The 13503-nt window shown below is 38.6% G+C and overlaps 1 protein-coding gene across 1 annotated transcript in view; it reads right to left on the reverse strand.

The window, feature by feature from the left end:
• Positions 1–268: 268 nt before the first annotated feature.
• Positions 269–13503, reverse strand: part of NRG3 (neuregulin 3) — a 341086-nt gene continuing 327851 nt past the window's right edge. The window contains exons 8-9 of the mRNA XM_071749296.1: positions 8977–9147; positions 269–2447 (exon numbers count right to left, since the gene is read on the reverse strand). Coding sequence (XP_071605397.1) covers positions 1937–2447; positions 8977–9147 — 682 coding nt within the window. The 3' untranslated portion in view covers positions 269–1936. The remainder of the gene's footprint in view (positions 2448–8976; positions 9148–13503) is intronic.

The raw sequence follows: 13503 nt of genomic DNA on the forward strand, positions 1-13503 counted from the left end.
CACTCCAGGGCATAAAGCACTGTTTGCTTTAAAGAAAAACAGCGAGAAATTTTTTTCTTGAAAACACACAGCAAAGATTACATCCATAGAAAGTTCTGTAAACAAGACAACTCCATCAGCTTTAGCTTAAACAAACAAACAAACAAACCAATGCTGCAAAAGAAACCCAGAATAAGACTTGCTGAATGAAGACAAAACAGTAAATTTTTTTACTGCCTTAACAAAAAAAAAAAAAAAAAAAAAAAAAAAAGGACATACACCTTCAGCATTTCTTTTCCAAATTTACTTGACAGAGGATAAAATATTGCTTTATTCTGACTCAACATACAACAGCACTGTGTGATCGATTGTGCTATTTTGGGAAGTCTTGAGACTTGTGAACTGGAAAGTCTGGGGCACTTTAATAAATTTAATAACTAATTTGCTGCAAAGGAATATTAAATACATTCTGTATATATTGTAATTTTTTTTTATATAAATCTTCTGACATTAACCAGGGAAGGCTATTTTGCAATTATTCATGACAGTTAATTTTCTTTTTCTCCATCAATAGGCAGAATTTTAATACTAACAAGAACAGCAACATGTGTGTCACTGCACCCAACTCAATGCATTATTGGGATTTTGTGTTTAGAATTTACAGGGGGAAGAGGGACTCAAAAGAAAGCAAATGCAAAAAATGCTGATAATGTGACTGGGTTGCAGCAAGCAGGAAATGACATTTCTTCTCTAAGGCCTTGATCCCCTGCAGAGTGATTTGGTGGAAACCATCTGCTCCTCTATAGCCCTGTTAGAATTGGATCTCTGCATGCTTGAGGGGCTGCCCATACTGAACCATCTGCAGGGTTGAAGCCTTAAAGTTCACAAGCCTAAGCCCTGATTAATTGAAATGACAGAAGAACTGAAAGTGGGCACAGATTAGGGCAGTGTGGACACTTATTGGCTGGATTTGATCATACTGGATCTCCCTGACTCTTCTCTGAGCAACTCATAACAACAACAACCAAAAAAAAAAAGTTAAAAAACCCATACACACACACTCATAAATGCTCCTTGAGAGCTTACAAATGCCTTAAAAGTGTAACAGTTTAGAAATGTTGAGGGGTTGGTAATGAACAATGAAGTCTAAGTTCCCAGTCAAAAAAACCCAAACCAAAATCCCGAACTAAATCTGCAGTAATAAACACTTTTGCACTTTCTCTGTCCTCACTACCCACCAAGGCAGCTCTGTTAGGCAAATCTCAGAAGATGAAGCAGCTTTGGGCTCCTGACCACTGCCTCTCTACAGACTTCATCCCTATTCCACATCTGGCCAAAACCCAAAGCTCCAAATATTTCCATTTCTTGGGCTGACTGGCATATTAAAGATGGAGTGTTAAGCATCTGACACAATTCAGGGATTCATTGTAATTTCCCCAGTAGTTACCAGACCTCAGAAGTAGATGTCTGTGTCCAATTCCATGATATGAACCTGGAATCAAGAGGAGAGGGGACCAGGTCTGTGCCAGAGTGATGGGACTCAGTCCCCAGGGTCTGAATCCCTGGCTAGCAGCTCACTGCAGCACTGTCCTGAAACCAGACATGATTCTTAGAATGGTCTTGGCCTTTACTGAAAAAAAAGATGCACAGCCTAAGCCTTCAGACAACTGAATGGGACCATGGTGAAATGTGTTGTAACTGAAACTGTATGTGGAATCCCACCTAGAAAGCACCTGATGTACGCCTCATCCCGCCTGGAACTTTTCCCTTAAAAAAATATTTTGTTAAAAAACACTATGATATGAGGGCGATCGACTATTTGGTTTCTTCTAAGTAGATGCTCTTAAATTAATGCATATAAATAATTTGTATTTAATCTCCTCCCTTCCTGCTTAGCAAAGCATCAAACTCACAGATCTTGTTTTTCCCCCCACCCCCCGGCAGCCCCCACACAAAGTCACTTGGTCAATACCGAGTCTCTTGGCGTTTCACTTTTTAAGACAAATTGTGCCTCTTGCTCTGCCTTGGCCAGGGGGCTCATGGGCAGGAAAGCTGTGTTCTCACTCACACTGCCCTCCCCTTCCACACCCGACAGGTCGTAGTCCTCCGCCCTCCTCGCGTCCGTCAGGATCCGAATCTGCTCCTGCACAGTTTCTAGCAAGATTTTCACTTCGTGTTGTTCTGCTATAAGACAATTACTGACTGGGGAACTCACGTTGACAAGTTCAGCTGAATAGGAGTTTTTGCACCATTTGATGCCTGTTACTTCAGAAACGTTTTGCATTTGCATGCAGGCTTCGTCCAAGCCCACAGACGGGATGATGGGAACGGAGTTGGCCCTTGAAGATGAATAGCTGACCAAGTCCTTCTGATCCACGTTATTAAAATAAGGGGTTGTTGTCTCTCTTGAAGGCAGTTGCATATTTAGAGAAGTGTTCTGAGGAGTTTTTAAACCACCAGATGAATACCTGGAAAAAAGCAAAAAGGGGGCTTTGTTGTACATCAAACACTCAAGAGGCAACGGGCAGTGGGAACACTGGGTGAAACTTGGTGAAAAAAGATAGATGCCATTTTTCTCTCACACTAGGAGCACTTGGTAATAGTGTGGCCCTGGGGAAAACAGCAGAGTCTGGAGACCTGGTTTTGATTCTCAGATCTGCCAAAGGAAAACCACTATTTTTCCCTCGGCCACATTTTGCCCACCAGTATATGAGAATAATGACAATTTCTTTTTAAAAGCTTTCAGGAATTATACTGTATTACAATTAAGTTTGTATATGAGTATATATATGAGAATAATGACAATTTCTTTTTAAAAGCTTTCAGGAATTATACTGTATTACAATTAAGTTTGTAAATTTGAGATTCTATTCCTGCACCCTACACTGCTTTTTTTCAGCATCAGAACTCTCGATGTCAAATGGGTATTTTAGGAAAACACTTAAAAAAGGTGCAGAAAAAGACCAGAGAACCTTAATCAAAATATGGCTGTGGAGTCTTTATTTACATAGAAAAGCTGTCTGCAATCCCCTCCAAACAAGAGCAGCATCTAAGTGCAATGTGTCTCTGAAAAACGTATCTTTTATCAGTCACACATACTCCTAATGTTGGTCTGATTTCTTTTTTTAAATCTCATCTGGAAATAGAGCTAATACATTGGGCTTGAGTGTTTTGAAAAACATCCTCTGTCCTCCATTAAATCTTCTGTATCATAGGATGACTTTATTTACTGTGAGTCAACTTTGGTGAATTTTTATCAACATTTTCATTTTGTTTCAAAGCCAAAGTTATTACGCTGATCAGAAAGTGTCTTTGCTTACAGGCAATACTTAAAAAATAGAAATGGAAGGTATACTAAAAATAAAATAAAGGAAAAAATGACTGAATAAAAAGATATTTCCTATCCAAAAAGTAGTTTTAGAAATCTGGTGCTGTCAGAGCTACTGTATCTACTAGTCATGATTGCCAAGGACCACAGACATCACCTCAGTATTGGAACATATTTATAGTCAGCTTTGAGATCAGATCACTATTTTATAAGGCAAGCTCATGGTGAAGTCTTAACATGTCTTATCCATGGATGAGGAAAGCAACTTTTAGATGTGGTGTGGAAGCAGGTGCTCTGAAGTCTGACTTGGAGCCTGTTTTCCTGAAAGCTGCTTAAGCCTGCTGGACTTCCCTAGGGATAGCTTTCTACTCCCACGTGCCCCACTGCTTTTGGCATTAGCAGAAAGAGAACTAAAGAAAAGAAGGTGAAAAGCATGAAACAGCCACAGTGCAGGATTAGTGTATAATACTAATTAACTGCAAACACTTCCTTTGGCCCCGTCCTCCTGGTGAGCTGTCAGACAGGAGGCAGAGGAGGAGACATCTTTAGGCTCCTTTCCAGCAGAGTGCTGCTGACTTGTAATTAACTTGTCAGCAGTGGCATGGTGTTTGTGCAACTGCTTGACACATCAACCTGTACAGGAACACACATGCAGCTCTTCACAGCTTCTAGATGAAAACCCTGCAGGTATCCCCAAAGGACCCAAAACCACAGCTGGGAGCTCTGTGATAAGCAGGAGGTGGTGTGACCTTTTGCTGCTTTCTGATGGGAAGAGATACTGCTTTGGGAAGCAGGACCCAGGGGAATGACATAACAAGAAGCCTTTTTTGGATACGTGCTGGAGTTTCTTGTACATGCTATACAGGTGCTGTTTTTTATATCTTGAGCCAGCTTTTGGTTAATTACATTTGGACTATGCTCAGGCACACGTGTGGCCACTTAGGGAGGGGGCTGCTGCCTTAGATCAGTTTTCAAGAATCAGTATAAATGAAATCCTGATTAGGGATATTGTTCCTGAAGGGAGGAAAATTTAAAAAAAAAAAAAAAAAAAAAAAAAAAAGAAAACAAAACAGTGCAGACCTTTGGGTTGTGCCCATTCTTGTTTCCTTTGCTTATTACATAATTGTTCAAACGACTATAGCTGGAGAGATCGCATCAGTTGCATTATCCCCTTTTTTGGTAATTCAGGCCCTAAATATATTCTGGGTTGCACCCTGAAAACAAAGGGAGTGAATGTTTTTAATGAATTTCACATGCAATGGATGTATAATATGGATGATATATAAGCAAAAACAAGAAAAGACTGAATTAAAATGGGTCTGGTGAGAAAACAGTAACATTTGCCAATTTTATAATAGAGACTCAGTTATTCTTGGTATTGTGAAAACTAATTGGCTTCAACAATAATGCCTAATGCAATGCCTGGCCTCTTGCCACAGTAGTTTTTGAAATACAGATAAACACACCCATTTTATGCCTGAATTACAGGTTTCTGCCCTGTGCTTCAAGGGCTTCCAAAGGAGGGTCCAGGATGAATCAAAGCACATACACTGTATGCAACAGACAAGGTAAAAAAATAGTAGGGATATTTCATCTGAACTGTCTGAGACACAGCTTTTGGTTAATTACAAACTGATCCATGCTTCTGCTTGTGACACCAGACTGCTGCTGTTTTCAATAGACTGAGACTTAGACCTACAATTGCAGAATCTTAATTACATTTGCCTATAATTAACTTTTCTACAACTATAGCATCTTCTATGAAAGAGGATAATATTTTATCTGAAAAATTACTTTGTCTGAACACATTCATTCACGTGCATGTACTACAAAGTGGAGTTCACTCCACCCTCTTCCTTAAACCAAGCAAAAAATGAAACTCATACATAATTATGCAACAATGATTATTTTATACAGTGCTTAAGAATTTAAATTAAAGAATAAAACTGAAAGAAGTGTAATAATTTCACTGCCCCCTTAAACCAGATATGAAAAGAAGATAGAAGGGATAGAAACTTAAATTATAAAGTGTTTTTTATTTAGCATGGTGCCAATAGCTTTGCTATAAAGCCCTTCTGCTGTTGGTGTTCAGTATATAAGCCTGATGACAAAGTCCATGAAGATGAATGGGGGTCATTCCAGTGGCATTACCAGGCTTTGCTTCAGCCTCGTAAGCACAGATACCTAAATATGCACAACCCCTTTTCTACCTGTAGATATGACACATGAGGTCTTATAGACTTAAAGATATTTATATCTGGGTATATATGTCCAAAAAAGATACATATAGCAGGAAAGCCATGAGGTAGTTGCCATCACAGAAATGTGGTGGGATGACTCCTGTGACTGGAGTGCAGCCAAGGATGGCTACAGGCTCTCCAGAAGGGACAGACAAGGGAGGAGAGGTGGAAGGGAGGCTCTATATGTTAGAGAGTCTCTTGACTCTGCAGAACTTGAGGTCTGGGACAATAAGGTTGAGTGCCTGTGGGTTAAAATCAGGGGGAAGGCCAACAAGGCTGATATCCTGGTGGGTTCTGTTATAGACCACCCAGCCAGGATGATGAGAGTGATGAACTGTTCTACAAGCAGTTGGCAGATGTCTCAAAATCCCCAACCCTTGTTCTCGTGGGTGACTTTAACCTGCCAGATGTCTGCTGGGAACTCCACACAGCAGAGAAGAGGCAGTCTAGGAGAATCCTGGAATGTATAGAAGATAATTTCCTGCTCCAGCTGGTAAATGAGACCACTAGGGATAGGTCCCCACTAGACCATCTGTTGACATTTGAACTTAATCTTGCCACTTTCATTAAGGATAACAAAAAGTCTTTCTATGGATACATCAACAGCAAAAGAAGGGGCAGGGAAAACCTCCATTCTTTGTTGGACATGGGGGCAAACACGGTTACCAAAGATGAGGAAAAGGCTGAGGTATTTAATATTTTCTTTACCTCAGTTGTCAACAATAAGAGAGGTTGTCCTGAGGACAGCTGCTTCTGGGGCTTGTAGAGAGAAATAAGAAGCTGAACAGCCCCCCCTGAGCAGTCAGTGACCTGGGACTAGATGGGATCCACCCCAGGGTGATGAGGGAGCTGATTCTGTGATATATATATATATATTGAGATATATATATATATATATACACACACACATTTAGAGGCTCTAAGGCACTAATTCTAATGCTTGTAACACAAACTCCAGACACCCTCAAGGACTCAGATTGGTCTCTGGGATGTAACTAGCATGGAGATGGTTTGTTTTCTTAAAGCCTCTCATTTCAAGCAGGTTTTTCTACTCCTTCAAGTAGCACACTTATTATATAACTGGTATTAGCTGTATTTTGCTCAAAACTACAAATATACCGTTGCAAACAATGAGGATGGGTGTTTCTTGAAGGCAGAGGCAGCTTTTTTCTCAGTGTGGGATGGGAAGAGAGGCACTTCTACAGGACTAGATGAAAACTAATCAGCTATATTAGCCTTTTTTCTATCATACAGAAACATACAAGATCAGACTAAGCTTCAGCCAGAGATGTGATGGATGGACTTCAGAGGACTCTCAGAATTAGGCAGATAAACCACTTTGATTTGTGTGACCCTATAGGGAAAGATGGAGAAGAAAGGAAGGAGTGTAACCTCTTCAGGCAACAAGGGAAATTTTCATTTGGTCTGGAAATCTAGTGAGAATACCAACACTATGAAACCAGCAGATTATTTGGGTAGCAAAAAGCCATCTAATTTTGGGGAAACCTCTTTCTAAGCTAGAATTCCACACAAAGTGGAATTACTGAATAATTTTTTTTGTTCAGAGATAAGATGCTTACTTATATTTTGGTTGTAGAGACTAATTCATTGCTGCAACACAAAATAACTTGCAAAAAGTTTTCTTATACTCTGAAAAGAATTTTCATAAAAACCATCATCGGTGAAGCATTGTAATAAATCAAAGACTTGCTTTTGTTTTCATGCCTAACTTTGACATTCAAAAAATTAATTTCCATGGGTACAGTTAAAGAGTTTTGTTATTGTATTTGTGATTTACAGAGACTGCTGTCACATCACATCCCATAGCAATGTGTTCAGAGAAATGTTCCATCATTAAAGTTTATATTAGGAAAGTAACTCTACAGACATCCTTAGCACTCAAAATATGGATGAAGTGCTTTAGTGGACTGAGGCCAGAAGGGCTCACAGACTGGTCCAAATATCAAGCTTTTGCAGAACTGCAACTGTAAAATACAGGCCAGTATGAAATGATGCTTGTAGCATCATACACTGATTTCCTAGGGAAGAGCAAATACAACAACCCAGTGAGACAGCTCTGCTGGATCCCTGCCTTGGTGAGGGAAAGCTGGCAGCCTGCCCCTTTCAGGAAGGGGTATTCAGTGTCACAATTTTCCTAAGGAATTCTGCACACGTTATCATAAAATGAACACGAGGGCATTTACAGCAAGAACTAACAAACAAGCTTTCCCTTGAAGAAGCAAATAGTAATAATGGAGTATGAGAAAAATTAGTAGGTTTTACAAGAAGTTACCAGACACCCCAAAAAACCCTTTGCTGCTTTGCTTTCTCCTTTCCTAGGCAAGCCCTGCTTTTGATCTGTCTTTCCTGATTACTGTGTCCAACTCTGTTAGGGACATTTAGCCCCAAAACAGGGAGTGAGCCCAGTTCTCCCCTCACAGGGTACCCCAGGCTGGGAAGAGTGTTGAGGGACATGTTCATATGTGCAATGACACACATGTAGTGACCCTTATTCTTGGCCAGCACTTGTGGCTGTAATTTCCCAGGAGGCCAGAGTGAAAAGTGATTATAGCTCTTTTCTCCTGTCTGCAAAATTAAACATGTAGGGGGGCTTCTGATACCAATAAGTTCAGCTTCCCTCTCACAGTGCAGCTCTTCACTCAGCTGCACCTAGCTGTGAATTCTACATGTCCAAATGAAACTTGATTTTTTACATTCCGTTATAGACATTGCTCCTGGTTTTATATCTAATATGTTTGTAGTGATTCTGGAGAGTCTTTGGAAACCTATAGGGATCTGTAAATATTATGTAAAATATCTCAGCGGTTGCAATAGATTTCAAAGGCAGCTCTAAGTGCTCAGGAGCCCTTCTGAAATTCAGAACTTATGGACAGCTGGAGCTCACATTCAATATTCTAATAAGCTGAATTTAAAGAAGGAAGAATATTGGGTTCTTTGTGCAGCTTCAGAGAGAAACCTGTGTGACCTGGGATTCTGTGACATGACTGGTCTTCACTGTACAGCAAAGACACTTCACAATGTACATCCATTTATTAAAAAAAGGCGTGAAAGTTGGACTTCTGAATTATTTTCTCTTCTTGGCATAGTGCTGATGGAAGAAAAAAAGGCTAAGCAAAAGTTACTACAACTGCCCCACCAGGAAAAGCCTAACTCATAAAGGGTAACGTTGCCAGTCACTTACAGATTGCTCTGATCACTCCTTCTACAGCCTTTGAAAGGCTGAAAAGGAGCAGCCAGCCAAATAAAAACATATTACCTCCTAAGAGCCAGTGTGCTGAAAGCATTCTTCTGCTTTCAGTACTCCAAACTCTGGATCCACAGTACACTACAACAAAGCTGGAAGGGCTGTAATAGCAAAGCATACTAACCATGCACAAACTGGCTCACTTCAGGTCTGTTCTTACTTACCCATGACAAGGTATTGTGTCCTGGTCTGTGATCCTTGACTCTTCCAGCTGCTGATATGCTGGTCCTGTAATTCCACTGAACCTACCCCGAGGTAAGGGAGGAGTCCTCCGAAAGGCATTTCTATGCAGCATCCCACTTTTTTGTCCTGGGCTGCAGCATGAAGAGAGACTTCTAGGAACAACACCAAAAGTACAGTAAAAATTACCACAGCCAAAGCTGCACTTTTACTTCTGCAAAAGAAAGATTCAGGATTAATAAGGTACGGATTACTGTTTTTATAAACTTTGCTCTGGTGGTCTAGGATGTGAGTAGAAATTCTCTGTGGAAATATAGTACTGTAATCCACACTCAGCTGCTGTTTATGCTGTATTTAATATACCATTTCTCTTCTAGGAATGAAAACAAGTACCTGGTATATTAAAAGTTTTCCTGTACTTGATGAAATATGCTGCTTTGTTTCCATGCTGAATATCATAATCCTCCTATGGAGAGTTGACTCCTCAGACATTATAAATAAACTGCAGAGCTGCCGGATACCTACAGGTGAGCTCAAAATCAGATCTTTGATTCAGAGCCCATTGTACCACCTATCAGCCCACAGGGTCCTGCTTCCTCATAAAAGAAAATTAACTTGGGAAAAAATGTAAATGAAAGCTGTAAATGAAGCTTGTGAAATGCAGCTTGAAGAAATAACCTAGGATACAACTTTTCTCCATGTGGAACAAGATCGCTTTTTAATATTGCTTTATTCTTGCTTTTTTACACATTTTCTTCTTTATACATAGATAAATACTGCATTGTTTCTTTATGCAGTATAATACAAACTTGAATATGATAAAAACTAGTAATAGTTTTCTATTTACTTTAGAAAATTGGTTTTTTAAACAACTTTTTTTTTGTACTCTTACAGGAGGAGAATGGATTCTTTGCCTTTTGGGCAGGATTAAAAAATACCTGAAATCCATAGTTTTGAGATATTGACTGTAAAGTCAGATATTGCTAATGCAACAACTATGATGTTTTAATGTAAGCTTTGTAGATGCATTTTCAGAATCATTATTACTGGTTTTAGAAATAATTTCAACTTCTGATAAAATTTAGCTATGCAACAGTCTTTTTGATAAGTTTCCTTATCTTTTCCTATTATAATGTGACTTAAAAACAATCTGCATTTTATACCTAGTGGGAGCTTTATTTATAGTTATAGCCACATCTACTCCCAGTGCAATTTTTGCTTGGACCAAGTATATTGGACAAATTCTCTTAGACTGTGGAATTCTATTCTACATTTCATTAAAAGAGACCTTTTCTCCCTAAAGCCAAAACATAAGAAAGAAATTCAACAATCTATATCCTAGTGCTCAGTAGTAGCAGTGTTCCATCACGATCTCCTCTCTGTTCTCTTCAATGCTTCCACTTCCCCGGTGCTTTTAAATTGAAAATATCAATAAGCCACAGCCATAGCACTCCCTCAGGATTTCCAGTGGTTCCCAAAATAGATTTTTCCTTAGATATTAAGGAGGCTGTGCAAAAAAACCTTTTTTTAAAAAAACTGAAGTACTGCCCTTTTAATTCTGAAGACTGGGTTAAAGTTGTGAATTACAGTTCATAATCTGTAAAATAACACTACCACATCACAAAACAATTGACAATTTCTGCTCTGAGATTATTGGAGCAGGGGATCTTAAAAGATGCAGTGAAATGAATAATTCGTGATGAATAATGAATTTCAGAGTTTTTATTGATTGCAGTAAATTCATCAATGTTCTAAAAAAGTCACCAAACATTGACTTCGTAGGCTTTAGACTGACTGCAAACACTTGAAACCAGTTTGAAATTTTGTTTAATTGGGGCTGCTTTGATGCCCTTTCACATCTTCCTTCTAATTAGGTGGCCTTCCACCTAGTAACAGGCACATTCACAGAAAAGTCTCTAAAGCTCTGCATCTGTAATATGCAACACATCCAGGTGTACCTGAGATAACAGGTATAAGAGGCAAACAATGCCCTTTGGATTTCTTCAGGGAATTTCTCCTCTTTTAGCCATCATTACAGTTTCTTCTTCCCTCTACTCCAGCCTAACCAGGTAAAGAAAGCAGCCCACCTAACTGAGCTGCTCAATCAAACAGACCAGTAAGGAAAGCTGTAGCAGATACATCTTTAAAATCTATTCATCAATAACTCCAGGCTAACAAAAATCAGAATATGCTTGGAGTGGTTCTCAAGTCATTCATAAAGTAGAGAAAAAAATAGCTCTGATTAATTAGTGGTTTGAAAGAAATAGTTCAGCCATCTCTAAAGTTAATTAAGAACTTGGGATCCTTTGATGCAAACTGTTTGGTGTGAAAATTTTCTTTAGGTTGAGAAACTGAGTGAAAAGGAAGTCTGTCTCAGCAGGTGGAATATTCTCTTCTCAAGGAACAGACACAACTCTCAAGTGCAGGTAACCATGCTCATGAAGAGATGACTTGTAGTGAATTTACACTTACTCTGAGAATTTTGCTGTATTACTTTTGAGTTAATCACTAAACAAAATTGTTTATCCATCACATTGTGCATATGTTCATAAGTAACTTTGTCAACAGGAACATGAAAAGCATTAACAAGAGAATGACAATTAAAGTATTAAAACTTTTGGTGAGATCCCAATCCTTCCCTTCTTCTTTAATAAGCATAAAGGCATGATGGAAACAGTGATGTGCATATTATGGCAGGGCATAGATCTATTTTACTTATTCTTTCCCCTTTTCTCATGGCTGAGACTCATCAAAGATCAAAATTCAGAGAAAAAGAAAAATTCTGAAGTAAATACTCTGCAAAAACTCTGCACAAATGTGTATTATATTAGTTACTGATCAGGAGCTGCAAACATGCCTGTTGAGAACCTGGCTTTTGTCCTGGCAAGACAGAAATGGTGAATATGTCACCCCAGTGACTGAGCCCTGCCAGCCAGACAGTGTCTTCTGATGTTCCCTACGAGCCCCATTTTTAGTCTAAGTTAAGCAATCTACTGCTAACATTCATATAGATCAACTATTGAGGCTTTCAACCAATTTTCAGTTTTAATAAAACTTATCTGTTATACCTGAGAACATAAACATCTCTCAATAAATATAATAAATGCAACAATAACACTGTCTCACAAAGCCCCTTTGTCAGGTAGCAGGAACGAGTGGGTCAGCATGACTGATTACGAAAAAAGCTGTTATTCAAAGGGATCACAACTCAATCTCATAATTTAAAAAAACCTTCTAATTTACCTCTTTTAGAAATTAAAACAATATGGGTTTCCCACTACCTTGTGTTAGGGCTACAGTAATAAGTTGTTTTACATATGCAAGCAGATGATGTAAAATTCTCCTACTGTAATAAGGATGCACAATATAGGGGATATACTGTACAAGTAAGATTCACCAACTCCACCAATCCCAAGTAATTCCCCACCTTAATAACCTTACTGTCAGGCCCAAGATGTATTGGTTTTAGGAACTGAAACCAAACAGCTCCTGATTTTAAGAAACAACCAGCCACCACTTGTGCCTTTAAAAACACTATCAGAGAAAACAGGTGTGGCTGTGAAACAAAATATTTCCCTAGCAAGAGGAAATAAAACAACATAGTTTAACAACAGCATAAAACAGAACCTGCAGAGCTGCTGTAATTTTTCCAGGATCACATTAGGTTTGGAATGGGATGAAGATCAAAATGTATCTCAATAAAAAAAAGAAGTTTCCTGATTTGGTCACGTGCAGCCATTTGGCCACATTGAAGAATATTCAGAAATTAAAGAAACTGAGTAAATGATGAAACCATCACATGATACATATATTAAAGACAGCCTATTAAGTGTTAAATGTACAGATCTGTTCCATGTCTTATAAAGCATGGCCCTTGAATAAATCTTGAGATACATAAACTACAAAGAGAATTCTTTATAAATTAATTGAGGCGTTCCACATCTTAGAACAGTTCTCAAGAAATTACTCTTAACGTAGTCTAGTGCTTGACATCTGCAAATAAATTGGGGTATTTTTTTGGTTCATGATTTTGTTGGGTTTTTTTTCCTGGGAATGAGATTTTGTGTGCAAAGGCGTTAAAATGAGCAATCTGGGATTCTGCATTAGCTCACTGTAAATTCAATGTGGCTTATTCTGTAATTTCCCTGTGGAAAAAAGGAAGTGTAAAGAGTTATTCAACTTTTATTCTAAGTGACATTCACAAAAAAGCAGAAATATTTTCAGTCCTACATTTATTTCCACATTTTTAAGCTTAGGTAATGTCATGGCACAGCACTTGGCCATTGCAATCACGTTATAAAAGGTTTTTTCTGAACTTCACCTTTTAAATAAATCGAGATAAAACTCCCCTCAGAACTTTTCTGAAAAGTAGTCTAGGCAACAGCCCCATAGTTCATCCATATTTACTAAAATTAGTATGCATATTCTGAAAGTCACTGTGTAATAAGGGGTAAGCCCTGAAAAATGGATCTGACATGACAGTTGGCATTACTTTTTCATGCTAAATTAAA

Source organism: Heliangelus exortis, chromosome 7 (assembly GCF_036169615.1).
Source record: "Heliangelus exortis chromosome 7, bHelExo1.hap1, whole genome shotgun sequence".
Classification (NCBI taxonomy): domain Eukaryota; kingdom Metazoa; phylum Chordata; class Aves; order Apodiformes; family Trochilidae; genus Heliangelus; species Heliangelus exortis.